This window comes from Hyla sarda, chromosome 2 (genome assembly GCF_029499605.1).
Source record: "Hyla sarda isolate aHylSar1 chromosome 2, aHylSar1.hap1, whole genome shotgun sequence".
NCBI classification, from domain to species: Eukaryota; Metazoa; Chordata; class Amphibia; order Anura; family Hylidae; genus Hyla; species Hyla sarda.
This window is the reverse complement of record NC_079190.1, coordinates 189241768-189265511: the sequence shown is the minus strand read 5'-3', so window position 1 is coordinate 189265511 and position 23744 is coordinate 189241768. Positions and strand designations below refer to the sequence as shown.

General features: G+C 43.8%; 1 protein-coding gene and 1 long non-coding RNA gene across 6 annotated transcripts in view; one reads left to right on the top strand and one right to left on the bottom strand.

The window, feature by feature from the left end:
• Positions 1 to 23744, top strand: part of LONRF2 (LON peptidase N-terminal domain and ring finger 2) — a 141386-nt gene that overhangs the window by 71211 nt on the left and 46431 nt on the right. Inside the window, exon 1 of one of the 5 annotated variants that reach the window (XM_056555976.1) lies at positions 2435 to 2768. The exons of 3 other annotated variants lie outside the window; for them this stretch is intronic. In XM_056555976.1, coding sequence (XP_056411951.1) covers positions 2666 to 2768 — 103 coding nt within the window. In that variant the 5' untranslated portion in view covers positions 2435 to 2665. Of the gene's footprint in view, positions 1 to 2434; positions 2769 to 7773; positions 8978 to 23744 lie in introns of those variants that run through there. One more of the 5 variants, XM_056555974.1, reaches the window with a different exon arrangement.
• The window catches only part of LOC130355615 (uncharacterized), a 229786-nt gene continuing 225923 nt past the window's right edge, over positions 19882 to 23744 (bottom strand). Inside the window, exon 3 of the long non-coding RNA XR_008888596.1 lies at positions 19882 to 20475. This is a non-coding gene — a long non-coding RNA (uncharacterized LOC130355615). The remainder of the gene's footprint in view (positions 20476 to 23744) is intronic.

The window sequence follows — 23744 nt, the reverse complement described above, 5'->3', positions numbered from 1 at the left end:
ACCAAGTTAATTGAATAAGAAGCTGGCTATATAAGAACCAATTCCATTGAATAAGAAGCTGGCTCTATAAGAACCAAGTCCATTGAATAAGAAGCTGGCTATATAAGAACCTCGTCCATTGAATAAGAAGCTGGCTATATAAGAACCAATTCCATTGAATAAGAAGCTGGCTATATAAGAACCACGTCCATTGAATAAGAAGCTGGCTATATAAGAACCAAGTCCATTGAATAAGAAGCTGGCTATATAAGAACCAAGTCCATTGAATAAGAAGCTGGCTATATAAGAACCACGTCTATTGAATAAGAAGCTGGCTATATAAGAACCACGTCCATTGAATAAGAAGCTGGCTATATAAGAACCACGTCCATTGAATAAGAAGCTGGCTATATAAGAACCACGTCCATTGAATAAGAAGCTGGCTATATAAGAACCACGTCCATTGAATAAGAAGCTGGCTATATAGGAACCAATTCCATTGAATAAGAAGCTGGCTATATAAGAACCAAGTCCATTGAATAAGAAGCTGGCTATATAAGAACCAAGTCCATTGAATAAGAAGCTGGCTATATAAGAACCACGTCCATTGAATAAGAAGCTGGCTATATAAGAACCACGTCCATTGAATAAGAAGCTGGCTATATAAGAACCACGTCCATTGAATAAGAAGCTGGCTATATAAGAACCAAGTCCATTGAATAAGAAGCTGGCTATATAAGAACCAAGTCCATTGAATAAGAAGCTGGCTATATAAGAACCAAGCCCATTGAATAAGAAGCTGGCTATATAAGAACCAAGTCCATTGAATAAGAAGCTGGCTATATAAGAAACCAAGTCCATTGAATAAGAAGCTGGCTATATAAGAACCAATTCCATTGAATAAGAAGCTGGCTATATAAGAACCAATTCCATTGAATAAGAAGCTGGCTATATAAGAACCAATTCCATTGAATAAGAAGCTGGGTATATAAGAACCAATTCCATTGAATAAGAAGCTGGGTATATAAGAACCAATTCCATTGAATAAGAAGCTGGCTATATAAGAACCACGTCCATTGAATAAGAAGCTGGCTATATAAGAACCAAGTTCATTGAATAAGAAGCTGGCTATATAAGAAACCAAGTTAATTGAATAAGAAGCTGGCTATATAAGAACCAATTCCATTGAATAAGAAGCTGGCTATATAAGAACCAAGTCCATTGAATAAGAAGCTGGCTATATAAGAACCTCGTCCATTGAATAAGAAGCTGGCTATATAAGAACCAATTCCATTGAATAAGAAGCTGGCTATATAAGAACCAAGTCCATTGAATAAGAAGCTGGCTATATAGGAACCAATTCCATTGAATAAGAAGCTGGCTATATAAGAACCAAGTCCATTGAATAAGAAGCTGGCTATATAAGAACCAAGCCCATTGAATAAGAAGCTGGCTATATAAGAACCAAGTCCATTGAATAAGAAGCTGGCTATATAAGAAACCAAGTCCATTGAATAAGAAGCTGGCTATATAAGAACCAATTCCATTGAATAAGAAGCTGGGTATATAAGAACCAATTCCATTGAATAAGAAGCTGGCTATATAAGAACCAAGTCCATTGAATAAGAAGCTGGGTATATAAGAACCAATTCCATTGAATAAGAAGCTGGCTATATAAGAACCATGTCCATTGAATAAGAAGCTGGCTATATAAGAAACCAAGTTAATTGAATAAGAAGCTGGCTATATAAGAACCAATTCCATTGAATAAGAAGCTGGCTCTATAAGAACCAAGTCCATTGAATAAGAAGCTGGCTATATAGGAACCAATTCCATTGAATAAGAAGCTGGCTCTATAAGAACCAAGTCCATTGAATAAGAAGCTGGCTATATAAGAACCTCGTCCATTGAATAAGAAGCTGGCTATATAAGAACCAATTCCATTGAATAAGAAGCTGGCTATATAAGAACCACGTCCATTGAATAAGAAGCTGGCTATATAAGAACCTCGTCCATTGAATAAGAAGCTGGCTATATAAGAACCAAGTCCATTGAATAAGAAGCTGGCTATATAAGAACCAAGTCCATTGAATAAGAAGCTGGCTATATAGGAACCAATTCCATTGAATAAGAAGCTGGCTATATAAGAACCAAGTCCATTGAATAAGAAGCTGGCTATATAAGAACCAAGTCCATTGAATAAGAAGCTGGCTATATAAGAACCACGTCCATTGAATAAGAAGCTGGCTATATAAGAACCACGTCCATTGAATAAGAAGCTGGGTATATAAGAACCACGTCCATTGAATAAGAAGCTGGCTACATAAGAACCAATTCCATTGAATAAGAAGCTGGCTATATAAGAACCACGTCCATTGAATAAGAAGCTGGCTATATAAGAAACCAAGTTCATTGAATAAGAAGCTGGCTATATAAGAACCAAGTTCAGCCTCTTGCCTTCCCGCCCTTTCAGTCAGTACATAACAGTTATTGATATAGGCCAGTCCTGTCACCCGATAGCCCCAGCCTCCACTCATATGTGTGACACCCGAGGCCCCAGCCCGGAGAGTGACCCGGCGGTGACGTGTGGCCATGCGTTGTATAACACCCTACAGCTCCTTACATAAACCTCTCAGGGTGGGGGCGGGAGCAGCTGTCTCACGTGTTTTCATGAATTCTTCAAAAGATGACAATCCTGCTAGCGGGCAGCAGGTGGCAGCACTGTGCTGGCTATAGCTTCTGCTCAGCACAATGGTTCAATGTTCTCCAGAGGGCGCCAGGCGCAGACAGTAAGTAATACTTAATAGTATTTTACAAGAGATCTGGAGGTAATCCAGCCGTTGCATTGCCGTGGAATGAGATTTGCCATAGAATGAGATGGTCCGCCTCCATCACATCCTATTGGCTCTCTCTTGTCACGTGACATATTTAAACGTCACGCATCGATGCGCACAGCAGTGTCAGTTTGGCTATCACAGGGAGAGGATCTCCTCACCCTGTGATAGCTGAAGCTGTACGGAGCTCTCATGGCCTCTGTGGCCCGACAGAAGTTCACACATGTACGCAGCTCATACGGCTGGCACATATACATTTACTGTTGATCCACAGCGCTATCGGGATCCCTATGCCCGATGGCGCTGTCATCAGGATCCCCACGCCCGCAGCTCTACTCCCCGTCCCCCGCATCTCTACTCCCCGTCCCCCGCAGCTCTACTCCCCGTCCCCCGCAGCTCTACTCCCCGTCCCCTGTGAACGCTCAGGGAGCGATCCACAGCGCTATGGGGATTCCTACGCCCGATGGCGCTGTCATCAGTGTGCGTCCCCGCGAGCGCCCCATGCCCGCAGCTCTACTCCCCGTCTCCCGCATCTCTACTCCCCGTCCCGTTAACGCTCAGGGAGCGGGGAACAGAAAGTAGAGCATCGGGCGCAGGTAAAGTAGTACTGCGCATGCGCAGCACTACGCGAATAACTTAACCTGCGCCCGATGCTCTACTTTCTGTTCCCCGCTCCCTGAGCGTTAACGGGACGGGGAGTAGAGATGCGGGGGACGGGGTGTAGAGCTGCGGGCGTGGGGATCCTGATGACAGCGCCATCGGGCATCGGGCTCCCGATAGCGCTGTGGATCAACAGTAAATGTATATGTGCCAGCCGTATGAGCTGCGTACATGTGTGAAATTCTGTCGGGCCACAGAGGCCATGAGAGCTCCGTACAGCTTCAGCTATCACAGGGTGAGGAGATCCTCTCCCTGTGATAGCCAAACTGACACTACTGTGCGCATCGATGCGCGACGTTTAAATATGTCACGTGACAAGAGAGAGCCAATAGGATGTGATGGAGGCGGACCATCTCATTCTATGGCAAATCTCATTCCACGGCAATGCACCGTCTGTCCACACCATCTGCCCTGGTCTAAACGCATTAACCCTTGCCCTGCCGGCTCAGTACACAAGCTTTGTGTTGGTTTATGTAACTGGCATTGATCAGTCCATAAGTACTCCACTTAGTTGCGCCTGTAATCGCCTGTCACAGTGCCAGGTCATATAATGGTGCTGTGACTTTAAGAGGACGGCTGTGATGTCACGATCACTGGCTCCTCCCTATGCACTGAGCTCATAGCTTTGGGGATCGGACCGGGAGGGGGAGATCGCTGTAGGGTCAAGCAAAGCGCTGTTCCTCCTCCTTCCCCCTCAGTCACATTCCTTCCTCCCTCACACTAATCTTCTCCCTCCTTGAGCCTAAAATCCCTCCTCCATCAACCAAACTTCCCCCTGTATAGCAGAGCCGACACTGTGCAGCTGCTCAACGTGTATGGTACTACAGAGCCAACACTAGCATGTATAGCAGAGCAGAGACTGCTCAACGTGCATGGTACTACAGAGCAAACACTAGCATGTATAGCAGAGCCGACACTGCTCAACGTGCATGGTACTACAGAGCCAACACTAGCATGTATAGCAGAGCCGACACTGCTCAACGTGTATGGTACTAAAGAGCCAGCACTAGCATGTATAGCAGAGCCGACACTGCTCAACGTGTATGGTACTACAGAGCCAACACTAGCATGTATAGCAGAGCCGACACTGCTCAACGTGTATGGTACTACAGAGCCAACACCAAATAGCATGCATAGCAGAGCTGACTCTGCTCAACGTGTATGGTACTACAGAGCCAACACTAGCATGTATAGCAGAGCTGACCCTGCTCAACGTGTATGGTACTACAGAGCCAACACTAAATAGCATGCATAGCAGAGCTGACACTGCTCAACGTGTATGGTACTACAGAGCCAACACTAGCATGTATAGCAGAGCTGACACTGCTTAACGTGTATGGTACTACAGAGCCAACACCAAATAGCATGCATAGCAGAGCTGACCCTGCTCAACGTGTATGGTACTACAGAGCCAACACCAAATATATGAATAGCAGAGCTGACCCTGCTCAACGTGTATGGTACTACAGAGCCAACACCAAATATATGAATAGCAGAGCCGACACTGCTCAACGTGTATGGTACTACAGAGCCAACACTAAATATATGAATAGCAGAGCCGACACTGCTCAACGTGTATGGTACTACAGAGCCAACAGTAAATATATGAATAGCAGAGCCGACACTGCTCAACGTGTATGGTACTACAGAGCCAACACTAAATATATGAATAGCAGAGCCGACACTGCTCAACGTGTATGGTACTACAGAGCCAACACTAAATAGCATGCATAGCAGAGCCGACACTGCTCAACGTGTATGGTATACAGAGCCAACACTAGCATGTATAGCAGAGCTGAACCTGCACAGCATATATAGAAGAGCCAACACTAAATAGCATGTATAGCAGAGCTGACCCTGCACAGCATATATAGCAGAGCCAACACTAAATAGCATGTATAGCAGAGCTGACCCTGCACAGCATATTTAGCAGAGCCAACACTAAATAGCATGTATAGCAGAGCTGACCCTGCACAGCATATATATAGCAGAGCTGAGCCAACACTAAATAGCGTATATAGTAGAGTCCACACTAAATATATGAATAGCAGTGCTGACCCTGCACAGCATATATAGCAGAGCCAACACTAAATAGCATGTATAGCAGAGCTGACCCTGCACAGCATATATATATATATATAGCAGAGCTGACCCTGCACAGCATATATATATATAGCAGAGCTGAGCCAACACTAAATAGCATGTATAGCAGAGGTGACGCTGCACAGCATATATAGTAGAGTCCACACTAAATATATGAATAGCAGAGCTGACCCTGCACAGCATATATAGCAGAGCCAACACTAAATAGGATGTATAGCACAGCTGACCCTGCACAGCAGATATAGTAGAGTCCACACTAAATAGCATGTATAGCAGAGCTGACCCTGCACATCATATATAGCAGAGCCAACACTAAATTTATGTATAGCAGAGCTGACCCTGCACAGCATATATAGCAGAGCCAACACTAGCATGTATAGCAGAGCTGACCCTGCACAGCATATATAGCAGAGCCAACACTAAATAGCATGTATAGCAAAGCTGACGCTGCACAGCATATATATAGCAGAGCCAACACTAGCATGTATAGCTGACCCTGCACAGCATATATAGCAGATTCCACACTAAATAGCATGTATAGCAGAGCCGAAACTGTGAAACTGCATATGTACTACAGAGCCTGTATAGCAGAGCCAACACTGCACAGCATGTATAACAGATCTTAAATAGCAGAGCTTTGTAGTACATGCTGTGCAGTGTTGGCTCTGCTATACATGCTGTCTAGTGTTGGCTCTGCTATACATGCTGTGTAGTGTTGGCTCTGCTATACATGCTGTGTAGTGTTTGCTCTGTAGTAGATGTTGTACAGTTTTGTCTCTGCTAAACATTGTGCAGTGTTGGTTCTGCTATACAGGCTTTGTATTACATGAGGTGTCTCTTCAGTGCATGTTGTACATCTTCAGCTCTGCTATACATGTTGAGCAGTGTTGGCTCTGCTATACAGGCTCTGTAGTACTTGTTGTGTCTCTTTAGTACATGTATAGTTTTGGCCCTGTATATATGCTGTGCTGTGTCGGTCTGCTATACAGGCTCTATAGTACATGTTGTGTCTCTAGTACATGTATAGTTTCGGCTCTGCTATACATGCTGAGCAATGTCGGCTCTGCTATACAGGCTCTATAGTACATGTTGTGTCTCTAGTACATGTATAGTTTCGGCTCTGCTATACATGCTGAGCAATGTCGGCTCTGCTATACAGGCTCTATAGTACATGTTGTGTCTCTTTAGTGCATCTATAGTTTTGGCCCTGTATACATGCTGTGCTGTGTCGGCACTGCTATACTTGCTCTGTAGTATATGTTGTGCAGTTTTACAGACTCGGCTCTGCTATACATGCTGTGCAGTGTCGGCTCTGCTATACAGGCTCTATAGTACATGTTGTGTCTCTTTAGTGCATGTATAGTTTCGACTCTGTATACATGCTGTGCTGTGTCGGCTCTGCTATACTCGCTCTGTAGTACATGTTGTGCAGATTTACAGACTCGGCTCTGCTATACATGCTGTGCTGTGTCGGCTCTGCTCTACTAGCTCTGTAGTACATGTTGTGCAGATTTACAGATTCGGCTCTGCTATACATGCTGAGCAATGTCGGCTCTGCTATACAGGCTCTATAGTACATGTTGTGTCTCTTTAGTGCATGTATAGTTTTGGCCCTGTATACATGCTGTGCAGTGTCGGCCCTACTATACTCGCTCTGTAGTACATGTTGTGCAGATTTACAGACTCTGCTCTGCTATACATGCTATGCTGTGTCGGCTCTGCTATACTAGCTCTGTAGTACATGTTGTGCAGATTTACAGACTCGGCTCTGCTATACATGCTGTGCAGTGTCGGTTCTGCTATACTCGCTCTGTAGTACATGTTGTGCAGTTTTACATATTCGGCTCTGCTATACATGCTGAGCAATGTCGGCTCTGCTATACAGGCTCTGTAGTACATGTTGTGTCTCTTTAGTGCATGTATAGTTTTGGCCCTGTATGCTATGCTGTGTCGGCTCTGCTATACTAGCTCTGTAGTACATGTTGTGCAGATTTACAGATTCGGCTCTGCTATACATGCTGTGCAGTGTCGGCTCTGCTATATGGGAGGAAGTTTGGTCTGAGGGAGGAGGGAGAATTGTCTGAGTTCAGAGGGAGTTTTGGATGACGTAGGAGGGAGTGTAGGCTCAAGGAGGATGGAGATTGGTGTGAGGGAGGAGGGAATAACGACTGAGGGAGGAGGAGAGACAGTGTTTTGCTTGACGGGGGACAGAGTTGTGGCTGATGACTGACGATGTCCTAAAATGCACACCGTATCTCTGTGAGGCACACTGTACCTGGACACTGCCCATAGGACACACTGGGCTGTGAAAAAGGGCACTGACCCTGCTGTGTTTCCAGGGATAGGGCACCGCTAAGGGGCATCGCTGTTTTCTTCTATACCCTGCACCGTGGCGATGACTGTCTGCTGCCAACTTGGCCAGTGTGCTGGCAGCTGCGGTAGGCATGGCCCATGTGCTGCAATGTATATTGAGGAATCGGGGCATCCAACCTCCAGTCCATTGGCCCTATCATAAGGAGATCTGCTGGTTCTCTAGGAAACAAAGGACTGTGCAAGCAGACAATGGCCTTTCTGAGGAATGAGTGTGAGCACCCTGGTGGGTTGTGTTCTCATGGAAAGCCCCTGACTGTCCACTGGTGATGAACCAATGCTGCCAACAATGGAGGTAAGATCTATGCAGCGTTCTGACCTCTTCTTCCTAGACCCCCCTAGCCTTTGCTCTGAGATGCTAGGGGTGGCAGAGGAAGCCTTCAAGGCTGGCAACTTTCTACTGGCAGCCGAAATCTATGGCTCTCAGCTAGATGAGCTGCCGCAGCCTGAGAGATCTTTATATCTGAAGAAAGGAGACTCTTTGGCTTTGGCCGGACAAGTTACAGATGCTTTAGCCTCTTACACAAGGGCAGCAGTGCTACGCCAGCTATGCCCAGAGGAGCTTGGCATACTGGTAGAAAGTATTGCTCAGAACATCAGAGACAAAGAACTGAAATTACCTTGTGCCAAGAGGAAAACGGACAATATACATACTAATGGAGAGTCTCAAGGAAAAGCCCCCCCATATCCTGAACAGCCCCTGGAGTCTGACCTCTTCTCCTGCCCCATGTGCAGCCATTTACTACTGGACCCGGTCACTTTGAATTGTGGCCATTCTTTCTGTAAGAAATGCCTATGTGATAGAAAATCTACTGAATGTAGCTGTTGTAACAGTAGGATTAAAAGCAAAGCAGAGGGGCATGAAGCACTTTGCGTGGACATGAAGGTTAATGTGGTGCTTGGGAACTTGATGGAGAAGTGGTTCGGTGCGGAGACCAAGGTGCGGAGACTGTCTGTTGAAGGCGATACGCTGTGGGAGAATAAGGACATGATAGGTGCATTAGAAAAATTTAATACGGCTTTGGAGCTGGGTAAGTGGGACCACAATACCTAGACCTTCAAAAGAATGTATTTTACTCTTCCCTGTTCTTACACTGTTAATAACACTGTACTTTTAGCATATCTATACAGAAGAATGGTCAAAACCTGTCTGGTTTTGTTAGATGATTCTAGTAATCTCACTGCTGTTATTGAGACCCTGAGAGTCCTCTCCATGGTACACAACTATTTCTGATTCTCTATTTCAGGAGGGAGAACCAGAACGGAGTTGCTGGCGAGTAGTACAAACATAGTGTCTCCCTTCCTTTTCTGGCCAATCACAGCATAGCACATACTTCACTCTACTATGCCATGCACTGGACTAAACAGACTGGCACTGTGCTGGGGGACGATTAACAGGGCAGTACTAAAGATGGAGAGGTTAAAGTGGTTATCTGGCAGAGGGAGGGGGTTAAAAACTCTGCCCATTTTGTGGGATGTAAAAATAATAAATGAACCTATACCCACCTCCAGCATTCCGCAAAGCCTCCGGTGTCCTGCTGTGGCCTGTGTGATAGTCTTTCTGAGCTGCAGTATAACTGTCAGGCCCGGGAAGCGGGCATACTGTGTGGTACTGCTGGTCAGGGAATCGTTGAATTCCTGACCAGGATGAGACATTGCTGTGGCCAACGATTCGCTCATCGGCAGAATGACACATTGCTGCATGTGACGCTGCAGCTCAAGAACATGATCATACCAGGGGGACTGAAGCGGGACTCTGGAGGCATTGCGAGAGTGCTGCTAAATATTCACAAGGAAGGAATTATATAACAAAAGCAGCCTTGGATTGCTGCTGTTGAGTTCCCATTATTTAAAGAAATTTGTCCAAGAGTAGTAAAACAGAGCTAATTTCTTCCAAAGCAGCGCCTCCTTTCTTCAGGTTGTGTGTGGTATTACATCTTGGCTCCATTCGCTTCAGTGGAACTCAGCTGCAATATCTACAAGAGGATACATACCTGAGGACAAGGGTAACCCCTTTAATTTTAAGGTATAACCTTTGATTACGAGGGTCCAGTGTATGACCCCTACTAATTTGGAGAATGAAGATATCAAGGTTCATTCAGCAATTCTCATATTTGTGGGGCAAGTACCTTTAGCAAAGTACCACTCAAAATGAGCTGTGAAAAAAAAGGAATTAAAGTTTTTTTTAATTTTCAAAAACACTCCTTTCCTGTCCAGGGTATAGGTAATAATTGATCAGTGGGGGGGGGGGGGGGGGGGGTCTGTCTACTGGGATCCCCACTGATCATAAGAAGGGGGTACTATGTTCTCTATTTGAATTGAGTGGCGGTCAGACTCATTGCTGCTCTCTTCAATGCTGTAGGCCTGAAAAAAACTAGCTCATTGCTGTAAAGTTGGTCATACGCATTAGTTTGTTTTCTCAGCCTTTTCATTTTGGTTGGACCAATGTATAATGTGTATAGGGACCTACTGACTCACTCCCGAGTGAAAAGATGGATTGAGCAGTTAAATTTCAACATGCCCGGTCCTTTTGGACTCAAGGTGGTTAAGTCACTGCCAGAGCTTTCTCTCTCCCCTTATTGAAAATACATGCACTCCCAGCTGAGCAAGGCATGCATATGCAGGGGAGGGTGAGGGGCTTGGTAGAGATAGCTGTTGGTTTAATCAGTATTTGGCTGACAACGATCGAAGGGCATGTGCCCACAGCCTTATTGCACTTTGCCACAGCTCTCTAGGAGCAGTTGGCATCACTGGGTAGGCCAAGCCCTAAGGCTGCCTTTGACTTTCTTGGAAGATTACTAATTGGAAAGAAATGGCATGTCACTACATTTCTGCACAGTTCCCCTTCTCCCATTGAAGTCTTTTAGGAGCAGGGTTTTACCAGCTCACATCACATTGTTTGTGGCACAGCAGTTGACACGTTTCCTTCGCCATGTGATTATTAAGCATGTAAACATGGTGTATGGTCAGTGTTAGTCTCTGTTGACAGTAGCGTTATTACTCCCGATTATAACAAACTCTTGACAGGTATGACCGATCCAATTAACTTAGAATAAGGTCTGTTGGGTTCCCTCAGCAAGAATCGTGGCAAGAGAAATGGCCATATTATGAGCTCCCGGGAAGTTTGCACACTAAGACTATGTTCAGAGGGGCACACTTTCTGTGCAGACATTCCCTTGACAGCAGAGCACCAGCAGAACATGCCAACGCTAGAACTGCTTGGAAGGGCAACATCTCATAGATGGCAATGAATGACTCCACAGAAAGAATAGACATGTCTATTCCTTCTGCGGACTCCAGAATTAGGATTTCTGCAAAGACGCATGTGAACAGTGCAGCAGAGTCCCATTAAAATTAATGGGACTCTGCTATTCTGGCATGTCCGTTAAGAATTCTGGACACAGAAATTCCATTGTGTGAACATAGCCTAAAGGGGTTGCCCAGTAAAAAAAAAAGATCTTTTAAAGGGGTACTTTTTTGTTTAAATAAACTGATACCTGAAAGTTAAACAGATTTGTAAATTACTTCTATTTAAAAAATGTAATCCTTCCAGTACTTATTAGCGGCTGTATACTACAGAGGAAATTCTTTTCTTTTTGAATTTCTTTTCTGTCACGTCCACAGTGCTCTCTGCTGAGACCTCTTTCCATGTCAGGAACTGTCCAGAGTAGGAGCAAATCCCCATGGCAAACATATGCTGCACAGTGATATAAATGGGATTGCTTGAATTTGTTGAGTCGTTTTGCTTTTTGGTATGTGTAAAAATAAAATAAAAAGTTTTTAATAAAGGAAAAAAACAAACATATGCTGCTCTGGACAGTTCCTGACATGGACAGAGGTGTCATCAGAGAGCACTGTGGTCGTGACAGAAATGAAATCCAAAAAGAATTTCATCTGTAGTATACAGCCGCTAATAAGTATTGGAAGGATTAAAACATTTAATAGAAGTAATTTACAAATCTGTTTTTTTGGCATCAGTTGATTTAAAAAATAAATAAATAAAAAATTCCCACCGGAGTACCCCTTTAAGTATCTGATCATGTATAGTCATCTGACTAGAGACCTGAATTACTGTGGACAATAAAGAGAAACATTCTTATCAGTAGAGGGATCAGAATGTCCACTCTAGGAAGGGAAATGCTCAGACCTGCCGGCATAGTACACACTGCTTCTAGTTTACATGATTCCACTGCTGGATCTTTTGTCAGACTGGTTCAGACTACTGCAAGTTACAAAAAGTACAAAACAGGCTGCACGGAAGACCTTGAAGAACAATGCAGCTTTGTAAAATACTTCTCGCTTTATTTTCTCACTATTTTCAAGACCACTTTTTGCTGTCAGTTAAAAATGTCCTTTTACATTCAGTGGCTGGAAACCTGTACAGCTCATACAGTGATCTCTCAACTTACAATGGCCTCAACATACAATAGTTTCAACATACAATGGTCTTGTAACTTGAAACCAGACTCAACATACAATGCTATGGAATCTGCGAAATGTGTCAATGGCTGGAAGAACCGACCAATCAGAATGGATATTTCACTGGTAAAATCTGTGTATTCCTAAAGTGCATGCACTGACTGGTGTCTTGTAGCGCCCCCTACAGTACAGGGAGGTATTACATGTTCTGTACACTTTACCTCTGCCAGGGTTAGCTGCTCCTTTGGACACCAGGTGAGGGCGGCTCCATTTTCCTTTTTTTCCGTGTTCTGTACAGGACCCTGAAGAAGCTTCTGTCCTCTACATAGACCAGTGTCTCCCAAAGAGGGTGCCTCCAGCTGTTGCAAAACTACAACTTCCAGCACGCCCGGACAGCCGAAGGCTGTCCGGGCATGCTGGGAGTTGTAGTTTTGCAACATCTGGAGGCACTCTGGTTGGGAAACACTGAAATAGACAGTGATTTACAGCTCCCAGCAGATCTTTCTTACTTTTATATGGAAGGATTTGCTTTATCTATATTAGTTATCTACTTATTTATCTTTAATCCTCACTTTTTCCTATTTTTGGATGACATTTTGGTGGCTTCAGGACCAATTACCAGGTTTCCATAGAGTTAAGACTCAACATACAATGGTTTCAACATACAATAGTCATCCTGGAACCAATTAATATTGTAACTTGAGGGACTACTGTACTTGCTCAGATCTCTTTATTGTTCTGCGTTTGTTTTGTTTTTTTGTTTTTACATTTGTATCAATAAAGGTTATTGCTATTAGCCAGGATAGGGGGACTTTAAACTCAAAGTAAATTTAAAAAGTTGTGTAACTTTTCATTACACAATCTAATCTCCATAAGACAACCTCACCAATGGCGTGTGTATAGTTTCGTAACTTTGTTGAACAGTTTATTATTTCAAACTTGTCTCACCTTTTATGCAATGTTCACCTCCTCAAGGCATTGCCTAATTTGGCCTGTTTAGTACTCTGTATTGTCGCCCTAGAGTTAATTCTTCAGCAGAACATACTTAAAGGGTTATCTCATAAACCATGTACTGTAAGTAGGAAAAGAACAGTCATTTTTAGGGTGTAACAAAAAGCTATGCTGAGCCAAAAAAAAAGCTTATTTATAGTGCCCCTTAGTGTTTTTGTGGACCAATAATACTTAATTTCTCTTCTCATTAGGGTGCACTACAGGAAGAAAAGGGTTGCGCATTGTCATGATGCTACCTGCTCATAGCAGGGATGCAGATCTAACTTTTAATTCTTTTCTTAAACCCAGATAACCGATTTGGGGAACATCGTCAATGAATTACATGACTTTTAACCTCTTATGGACCAAGCCCATTTTGACCTTAAAGGGGTACTCCGCCCCTAGACATCTTATGCCCTGTCCCCTCCAGTGCCAGGCTCGTGACTTGAGAAGGGGAGGAGGAAAAGACGAAAGTGCAAAAACAAAAATTTACTTGGTCCTTAAAGGGGATAGGGATAAGATGTCAGATCCCTCCGGTCCAGCTGCTGGGGACCCTCGGGATCGCCTCTGCGGCACCCGGCTGTCATTACTGCACAGAGCGAGTTCGCTCTGTGCGTAATGACGGGCAGTACAGGGGCCGGAGCATCGTTAAGTCACGGCCCCGCCCCTCGTGACATCACGCCCCGCCCCTTAATACAAGTATATGGCAGGGGCGTGACTACCGCCACGCCCCCTCCCATAGACTCGTATTGAGGGGGCGGGCCGTGACGTCACGAGGGGCGGGGCCGTGATGTAACGATGCTCCGGCCCCTGTATTGCCCGTCATTACGTGCAGAGCGAACTCGCTCTGTGCAGTAATGATAGCGGGGTGCCACAGCTGCAATCCCGGGGGTCCCCAGCAGCGGGACCCCGGCGATCTGACATCTTATCCCCTATCCTTTGGATGGGGGATAAGATGTCTAGGGGCGGAGTACCCCTTTAAGGCCAAAATGGACTGAGTCCTTAAGGGGTTAATAAGGCCTCTGAAATATGAAAGAAGCAATCTGATTGGTTGCTATGGGCAACTGCACCACTCTTCCTCTAAACCATGCCACAGTGCATTCAAGTTGTTTTCTTAAATGAGTCTTTTTCACCCACAAAATTTGCTGTAATATACCATCAAAATATAGGGTGAAACCAATGATAAATTCCCCCCATAGTGTTCATCAGGACTTTTGTAAACACTGTGGGGGGGGGGGGGGGTATTCATGAAAAGTGGAGTAGGTGAATGTCTTTTTTACTCCATTAATTCATGTGGTGGAAACTGTGTACTCTTTGTATGATGCTTCATCTGCGACTTTCGTGCTGTCCACAGTCAGTTTGTAAGCCAAGTCAGGACTGGTGTAGATTTGCGCCTCAGTTAGCACAGTTGCGCCAAACAATGCAACAAACTAAGAAGTCGCACAACATAAATTCCTGACCACTGCATATCAACTAAAATCACTACTTGGTATGTTCTTTTAAAAAGAAGTCTAAAGCAAAAGTCGTGTTAAAAAGTCTCTAAACAGTGTCTGAGACAAACTGTGAGACAAATTTACCTTACAAAACTAGGGTAAAACCAATGATGACTCCCCCGCCCAGTGTTTATGGCAGTTTTCTATTGGCATTACTTCCAGAGACAGTTCCATTCCATCAGATGCACAATTGTTCAACATCTTCACTAGAGAACTAGAGAGAATGCTTGTCACATAAGCTTACAATCTAAATCAAGTTAATTTAGCAAACTATAACCTGAGTGCTATGCCACAGTGCAATGACACCGTTTAACCTTTCACTTACATATGTTATCTTATTGTAGAGTAAATACATCATCTAGAACTTGTTGTTTGTTGTCTGTGCATAGCTAGCCTGGAAAGTCTGTGGACAGCTGGGACTTGCTTTTAATGTAGTACATAAGTGATAAAGGGCTCCACTATCAGGAAAAACACTTTACTATCTGCATGAGCATTTCAGACTGGAAAAAACTCAGTTAACCTCTTTTATAGTTCGAAAGGCTACATAATAAAAGCTATGAAAAAAAAAAAAAAAAAAAACGAGTTAGAGAACTACGGGATTGAAAATGTTATCCCCTATCCTGAGGATAGGAGATAAGTTTCAGATCGCAGGGGGTCCGACCGCTGGGGCCCCTCACGATCTCCTGTACGGGGCCCCGGCTCTCTGCATAGAGAGCACGTGTCGACCACCGCACGAGGCGGCGGCTGACACGCGCCCTCCATTTACTGCTATGGGAGAGCTGAAGCGCTGCCTTTGGCAATTTCCATCTCTCCCATAGCAGTGTATGGAGGGGGCGTGTCGGCCGCTGCTTCGTGCGGTGGTCAACACACCCTCTCTAACCAGAGAGCCGGAGCCCCGTACGAGAGATCACGGGGGGCCCCAGCGGTCGGACCCCCGCGATCTGAAACTTATCCCCTATCCTTAGGATAGGGGATAACATTTTCATTCCCGTAATTCTCCTTTAAGGGCCTCTCTCTCCCTCTCTCTCTGTCTCTCTCCCTCTCTCTCTCTCACTCTCCCACTCTCTCTCTCTCTCTGCCTCTCTCTCTCTTCCCCCCCCTCCCTCTCTTCTCTGCTGTAATCCAATCTATACTAGTCTGTATTAAAGCCCCTTTAAAGAGGTTGTGGCAGCTGTCCTGACATAAATAGATGACAGTTCTGGGGAATCTTTTCTTAGCATTGTATATTTTCTCAGTTATGCCTCCTGGAAATGCATGAATAAATTAAAGGAGTAGTCCAGTGCTGAAAAACTTATCCCCTATCCTAAGCATAGGGGATAAGTTTCAGATCGTGGGGGGGGGGGGGGGTCCGACTGCTGGGCCCCCTGCGATCTCCTGTATGGGGCCCCAGCAACCCGCGGGAAACGGGTGTGTTGACCACCACACGAAGCGGCGGCTGACATGCCCCCTCAATACAACTCTATGGCAGAGCCGGAGCGCTGCCTTTGGCAATCTCCGGCTCTGCCATAGCGCTGTATTGAGGGGGGCGTGTTGCCTACTGCCTTGTGCGGTGGTCGACACCTGCTATCCGGCCAGCGACCCAGGGCCCCGTACAGGAGATCGCAGGGGGGCCCCAAGCGGTTGGACCCCCCCACCCACGCGATCTGAAACTTTTCCCCTATCCTTAGGATAGGGGATACGTTTTTTTGCACCACTGGACTACCCCTTTAATAACTGTGTTGCCATATCTATTTTCACTGAGGCTTGTCTGAACAATCTTTGAGTGCTGACGGAAGTAACACATACATGTGCGGTAGCTATCGGCTATCTCTTTGGAACCCTCCATACAGCGGAACGTTTGGCTCATCCAACCACCATGAGCTCTGAATGTAGAGAGGAAGAATACGTTCCTGTCAGACTCCTCTGGTTGCAGTTCATCTTTCAGGAAACTAAATAATTGGGCAGTTAAAATCAAACATGCTGAATCTTTTTCTTCCCCAGCATTAAGTGTTGAAGGAGAGTCAGGAAGCCCTCGTAGATGTTACACAGTAGTCAAGTCCCACAAAAGTCAGCGGGTTTGGCAGATTTTTTTCTTATGTATAAGGAGGCCAAATGTCTGGCTGTGTAAGGACACTCTATTGGCAAGAGAAATTAAGCCACCCATGTGGCTAATTTATGCATACTTTCTTCAGTAGTATTAACACAAGGATGGTGTAATGAGTTCTAAAAAAAGAAAATTCAGCATTTGGTTTCATGAGGAATACAAGGATTTGCTAAAACATATATATATATATATATATATATATATATATATATATATATATATATATTTTTTTTTTTAGGAGAGCTTACAAATTCTCTTTAAGGGTAGGATCAGTATTTTGCTGCATATTTTCAGAAATGTATTACACTGAAAGAGTGAGGGGTTAAAGTTAATAAAGGAAGTTTGTTTTTGGTGCTATAGCAATGTTATACATTGTACAATGTGCACTTTACATGTGTGGATGCCATGCTGATTTGCATTAAACAGTAACTTTTTATAAAGAATGGCTGAAAATGGTGCACTGCTTAAAAAAATAAAGGGAACACTTAAACAACACAATGTAACTCCAAGTCAATCACACTTCTGTGAAATCACACTGTCCACTCGGGAACAACACTGATTGACAATCAATTTCACATGCTGTTGTGCAAATGGAACAGACAACAGGTGGAAATTATAGGCAATTAGCAAGACACCCCCAATAAAGGAGTGGTCCTGCAGGTGGTGACCACAGACCACTTCTCAGTTCCTATGCTTCCTGGCTGATGTTTTAGTCACTTTTGAATGCTAGCGGTGCTTTCACTCTAGTGGTAGCATGAGACAGAATCTACAACCCACACAAGTGGCTCAGGTAGTGCAGCTCATCCAGGATGGCACATCAATGTGAGCTGTGGCAAGAAGATTTGCTGTGTCTGTCAGCGTAGTGTCCAGAGCATGGAGGCGCTACCAGGAGACAGGCCAATACATCAGGAGACATAGAGGAGGCTGTAGGAGGGCAACAACCCAGCAGCAGGACCGCTACCTCCGCCTTTGTTCAAGTAGGAGCAGGAGGAGCACTGTTAGAGCCCTGCAAAATGACCTCCAGCAGGCCACAAATGTGCATGTGTCCACTCAAACGGTCAGAAACAGACTCATGAGGGTGGTATGAGGGCCCAACAGCCACAGATGGGGGTTGTGCTTACAGCCCAAAACTGTGCAGGACGCTTGGCATTTGCTAGAGAACACCAAGATTGGCAAATTCGCCACTAGTTCCCTGTGCTCTTCACAGATAAAAAGGTTCACTCTGAGCACATGTGACAGACGTGACAGAGTCTGGAGACACCGTGGAGAGTGTTCTGCTGCCTGAAACATCCTCCAGCATGACCAGTTTGGCGGTGGGTCAGTAATGGTGGGTGGCATTTCTTTGGGGGGCCACACAGCCCTCCATGTGCTTGCCAGAGGTAGCCTGACTGCCATTAGGTACCGAGATGAGATCTTCTGACCCCTTGTGAAAACATATGCTGGTGCGGTTGGCCCTGGGTTCCTCCTAATGCAAGACAATGCTAGACCTCATGTGGCTGGAGTGTGTCAGCAGTTCCTGCAAGTGGAAGGCATTGATGCTATGGACTGGCCCGTCCATTCCCCAGACCTGAATTCGATTGAACTCATCTGGGACATCATTTCTCGCTCCATCCACCAACGCCATGTTGCACCACAGACTGTCTAGGAGTTGGCAGATGCTTTAGTCCATGTCTGGGAGGACATCCCTCAGGAGACCATCCCCCACCTCATCGGGAGCATGCCCAGGCATTGTAGGGAGGTCATACGGGCACGTGGAGGCCACACACACTACTGAGCTTCATTGTGACTTGTTTTAAGGACATTACATCAAAGTTGGATCAGCCTGTAGTGTGGTTTTCCACTTTGATTTTGAGTGTGACTCCATATCAAGACCTCCATGGGTTGATAAATTTGATTTCCATTGATAATTTTATTGATAATTTTTGTGTGATTTTGTTGTCAGCACATTCAACTATGTAAAGACACAAGTATTTCATGCGATTAGTTCATTCATTCAGATCTAGGATGTGTTATCTTAGTGTTACCTTTATTTTTTTGAGCAGTGTATGATGCACCCACAGAAGCACAAAGTAAAACTGTGTCCTGCACCCCGACTTCAATTGAGTATTGAACGCAAATATTGTACCTAAAGTTTTGATCTTGATTTTATTTAAAGGATAAGAATCTGATGTAAGCTAAGTTATGCACATTTCATACATTCTTGGCAGTGAAGGAGTTTAACCAGGTATTTTCATATATATAAATATATATATAAATATATATTATCCCTACATTTTTAGATAGACCCCTTGGTGGAACCTGATAACCTCCTTTTATAGTCCATTGTTTTGTGTCCATTGTGTACTGGATCTGGCACTGCATTGTGGGTTCTATTTGTAACAGAAACCATGCCACAGATATTAGCAAAGCTTTATATCTTGATTACAGTTTATGTATTCATGAAAGTAATTCTGATTATATAGTCAAATCCTATCCTTGATGCACATGCAAGAAGTGTGACTAACGGACTGCAAGTTAATTTTTATGGATAAATTCATGATCTCCATGTCAAACTGTTGAGCTGTGTGCTGGATTGCATCTGGTTGTAAGTAGAAGGACTGCAGTGACAAATGAAACAAAAATAGGAAATCTGTCTCCTAGGCAAATGTGAACTTCTATACAGGTGACTAGAATAGAATGAGAAAGGAGTTTAAAACCTACATATGAACATAGATTGGGGACCTGTTTTGATTCCTTATTTGTGTGGATGATTATGTAAGCACAATAAATAACACTCTGTAATTGTTTTATGAAGGTTACCACCTGCTCATATATTCTATACCAGTAACCTGGCCAGAAAAAAAACAAACACTTTTTTTCTTCTCCATTTCCTTTATAGGTAATAGGTCAAGGTTTTTGTTTTCAGTCTATAAAGCAAAGGTAACTTCAAAATGTTTTTTTTCCTTTTGGAACTGTTACCATAGAGAGACTTAGGCTGAGACTCTTTTTTAGCGCTACGGATTGATTTTTTTTAATTAATGCTGGGTTATTTGGTCCGAAATTTGAGTTCTTTTTGTTTTCATTCTCTAGTTTTATCTATTTTTTTTAATTTATTTAAATACCAAGGCTCTTTTTTTAACATAAGATCATATACCCATGCTGTAAAAAAACAAAAACATACTCGTCTGCACTGATCCACTGCCGTTCCAAAAGCTCCCAGTCCTTGCTGCTCTTATCTGGTTTCTGCCAATTACAGGGGTCTGCGGGTCACCACTGCAGATATAAATTACCCCACAGTTCTTCAGTTAAATGGGCTTCAAAATTTTCTGAATTCTTCATCTTGGTTAATTATAACATTCTTATTCTGCTGCACTGTAGAGTTTCTCTGCACACTGCAGAGTTTCCGCAGTTGGAAATGGTGCATGTCCAAGTGGTCCTCACGCCTTCTGATTTAGGCAGCACCCCAGTGTCCACCCTGGTTTAATTCCAGGTTGATATTTTCTAATGTGCATGGGCCCGAACACACTGGAACCTTTGCTGTGCTCCTTTTCTACCTCTGCGGATACTTTATTTGAAAATAATAATAATAATAATAAATTTACAGCAAGTCCAACTAAATTTCAAAGAATACATTGAGCTGTACACAATCTTGTGGACTGCAGCTGTCACGTAAGAGTTAAAATCAATCAGTAGGACTACAGAAAGTCTCACTAAAGGCTTAGAATCTAAGTATTAAATATTGAAATAAATATAAATTATGCATCTGCTGCAAGCCAGCTTCATAAGTCAGAACTGTGCTCACTCTCCTTTGGGTTTTCTCCAGAAGGCCTCAGGGAGAAGGAATAGCATTTTCCAGGGGGAAAAATAGTTTTAGGTGTATGTTCACATGTAGAATTTACACTACACATTTTCTACAGCAGATTTGCTGCGCACAGAAACATCACACAGCATATTACAGTTGCAGCAATGTGGCTGAAAAAAAAATCTGCACAGAATCTGCTTAAAATCTGCAGCATGTACCTTTTTGTTTACTGCATTGAATAGTTTTGTTGACGGTACTTTTTTCAATATCACTTTTTTTTATTTATTTATTACATCAATGGTAGTTTAATTTAAACTTCTTATATGACCAACAGAATTTTATAGCAAGTAAAAAAAAAAATTTTCACTACATCTTTGAATGTTCCCAGCGTAGGTATCTGATGGTTGCGTTAGTTATGGTCTCAGCCCAGCTATTTTAATCTAGTAATACCTTAATTTCATAAGAGCTGTTATACAAGCTAAGATTTGACTAGATTAGTCACTGATCTACAGATTTCATAACTCCTTTAATTATGCAAGTGGGCTGTGTGCACACCGGTCATTGAAGCTGTATTTCATTTTCCACTGTACAAAAGACAGGTTTGTTCATTAGGGATCTTCATGAAGGGAAAGTTGCTTAAAGGGGTACTCCGCCCCTAGGCGTGTTATCCCCTATCCAATGGGAATAACATGTCCGATCGCGGGGGGTCCGACCGCAGATAGGGCCGGCACTGTGGCGTTACGGTCACAGAAGTCTAGGGCTTCCATGATCGTGATGTCATGCAACGCCCCCTCCATTCATGTCTATGGGAGGGGACATCACGCCTCCTCCCATAGACATGAATGGAGGGTGGTGGCTGTGTTTGCCAGTCATCCGGCATGGGGCGGAGTTCGCTCAGGGCACCGGATGACTGGGGTGCCGCTGCAGAGATTGCGAGGTCTCCATTGGTTGGACCCCCTTTATCAGACATGTTATCCCCTATCCTTTGGAGATTGCAAGGTCCCTAGTCCTTGGACCCCCTTGATCAGACATGTTATCCCCTATCCTTTGGAGATTGCGAGGTCCCTAGTCCTTGGACCCCCTTGATCAGACATGTTATCCCCTATCCTTTGGAGATTGCGAGGTCCCTAGTCCTTGGACCCCCTTGATCAGACATTTTATCCCCTATCCTTTGGAGATTGCGAGGTCCCTAGTCCTTGGACCCCCTTGATCAGACATTTTATCCCCTATCCTTTGGAGATTGCGAGGTCCCTAGTCTTTGGACCCCCTTGATTAGACATTTTATCCCCTATCCTTTGGAGATTGCGAGGTCCCTAGTCCTTGGACCCCCTTGATCAGACATGTTATCCCCTATCCTTTGGAGATTGCGAGGTCCCTAGTCCTTGGACCTCCTTGATCAGACATGTTTTTCCCTATCCTTTGGATCGGTTGAAAGAATATGTGAGTGATTCAGAGCACAGGCGAATACGATATGATAAAGGATTATTAGGGAATCTTTCTTTCTGACAAACTAATCATATTAAAAAGGCAGCTGTAAAAATGTCACTGTTTAGGAGGAAATGGGTATCTAAATGGGTATAAGAGTGTCAAAAACCTCTGGATGTGGGATCTATACAGGCTTGCAGTTGTGCATAAACCTGTAGTCTGGCCTCCCTAACCAAGCTCATTTTCATGAACTGTTTTATTTAATGATTAATTATGCCTTCCGAAATAAAATTATTTACATGCAAGATGATGTACCCTCCCATGCTGCAAAAAAAAAAAAAAGTTGCAAGCAGTATTTTTTTTTTTTTTTTTATTTGTCAGCTTAAATCATGCTAAATAAACAGACCTCAGACAAAAACCCATTGGACCCCATTGAAGCCAAGGGTATCTGTTGAGGTTCGTCCGGCTTTGTTTTCTGCATTGAACAGACTGAAGGAGGCCTCACACCGAGCCTCTGAAGAAGTGAACGAGACCTAATTTGGAACATAGTGTAACCTGCGTTTTAAAAATATCTTGCACATATGCATACTTGTCTTTAGATATGGTAAATATACTTGTACAATATGCTCTCAAGCAGTTAGCAACATTTCACATGCCGTTCTGACACAGCCAACATAAACAGGGAGTCGTCTCCTGTCAGTTATGTGACATGCATCAAATATTTTCCCACATTATCGAGTATATTAAAGTGATTGCTCTAAAGGAAAGAGGAAATTGTGCTCCAAATCCTGTTGTCTCTATATAACTGTGTCAACAAACATAGCAGTGCAGTCCGATTATGGGATCTAGGTCATTTGCTTGATGAAATTTTTGTATTTGTAGCTTTTTCATAATGTGGTCTTTGTACACATCTGATGAAAAACATTATGCTTGATACCATTTTTTCATGTGGGTAGCACAAATATAACTGGCTCCCTCATGCCTTGTTCACACAACTGCGTTACTCCCTGGAACGTTAAGTGACTTTGAAGAGAGCCCTAAAGGGGTACTCCGGTGGAAAACTTTTTTATTTAATTTTTTTTAAATCAACTGGTGCCAGAAAGTTTTTTTTTTTGGAACACAGAGCTCTCTGCTGACATCACAAGCACAGTGCTCTCTACTGACATCTCTGTCCTTTTTAGGAAATGTCCAGAGCAGCATATGTTTGCTATGGGGTTTCTCTCCTACTCTGTACAGTTCTTAAAATCTACAGAGATGTCAGCAGAGAGCACTGTGGTCATGTCAGCAGAGCTCTGTGTTCCAAAATGAAAAGAATTTCCTCTGTAGTATTCAGCAGCTAATAAGTACTGGAAGGATTAAGATTTTTTTTTATAGAAGTAATTTAAAAATCTTTCCGGCACCAGTTGATAAAAAATAAAAAAAAGTGACTAGATGCCAGTTAGCTCAGCAGGTTCATCGGACATGCAACATGGTCAGGGGGGTCCGATGAGCTAAACTAGCACCGGAGGTCCCCTTACCTGCCACTGGATCACTGATTCACTGATGCAGCCTGGCTTTGCTTAGATTATATAAAAGCCTCCCCCCTCATAAAAGAAAATAACCTTCTT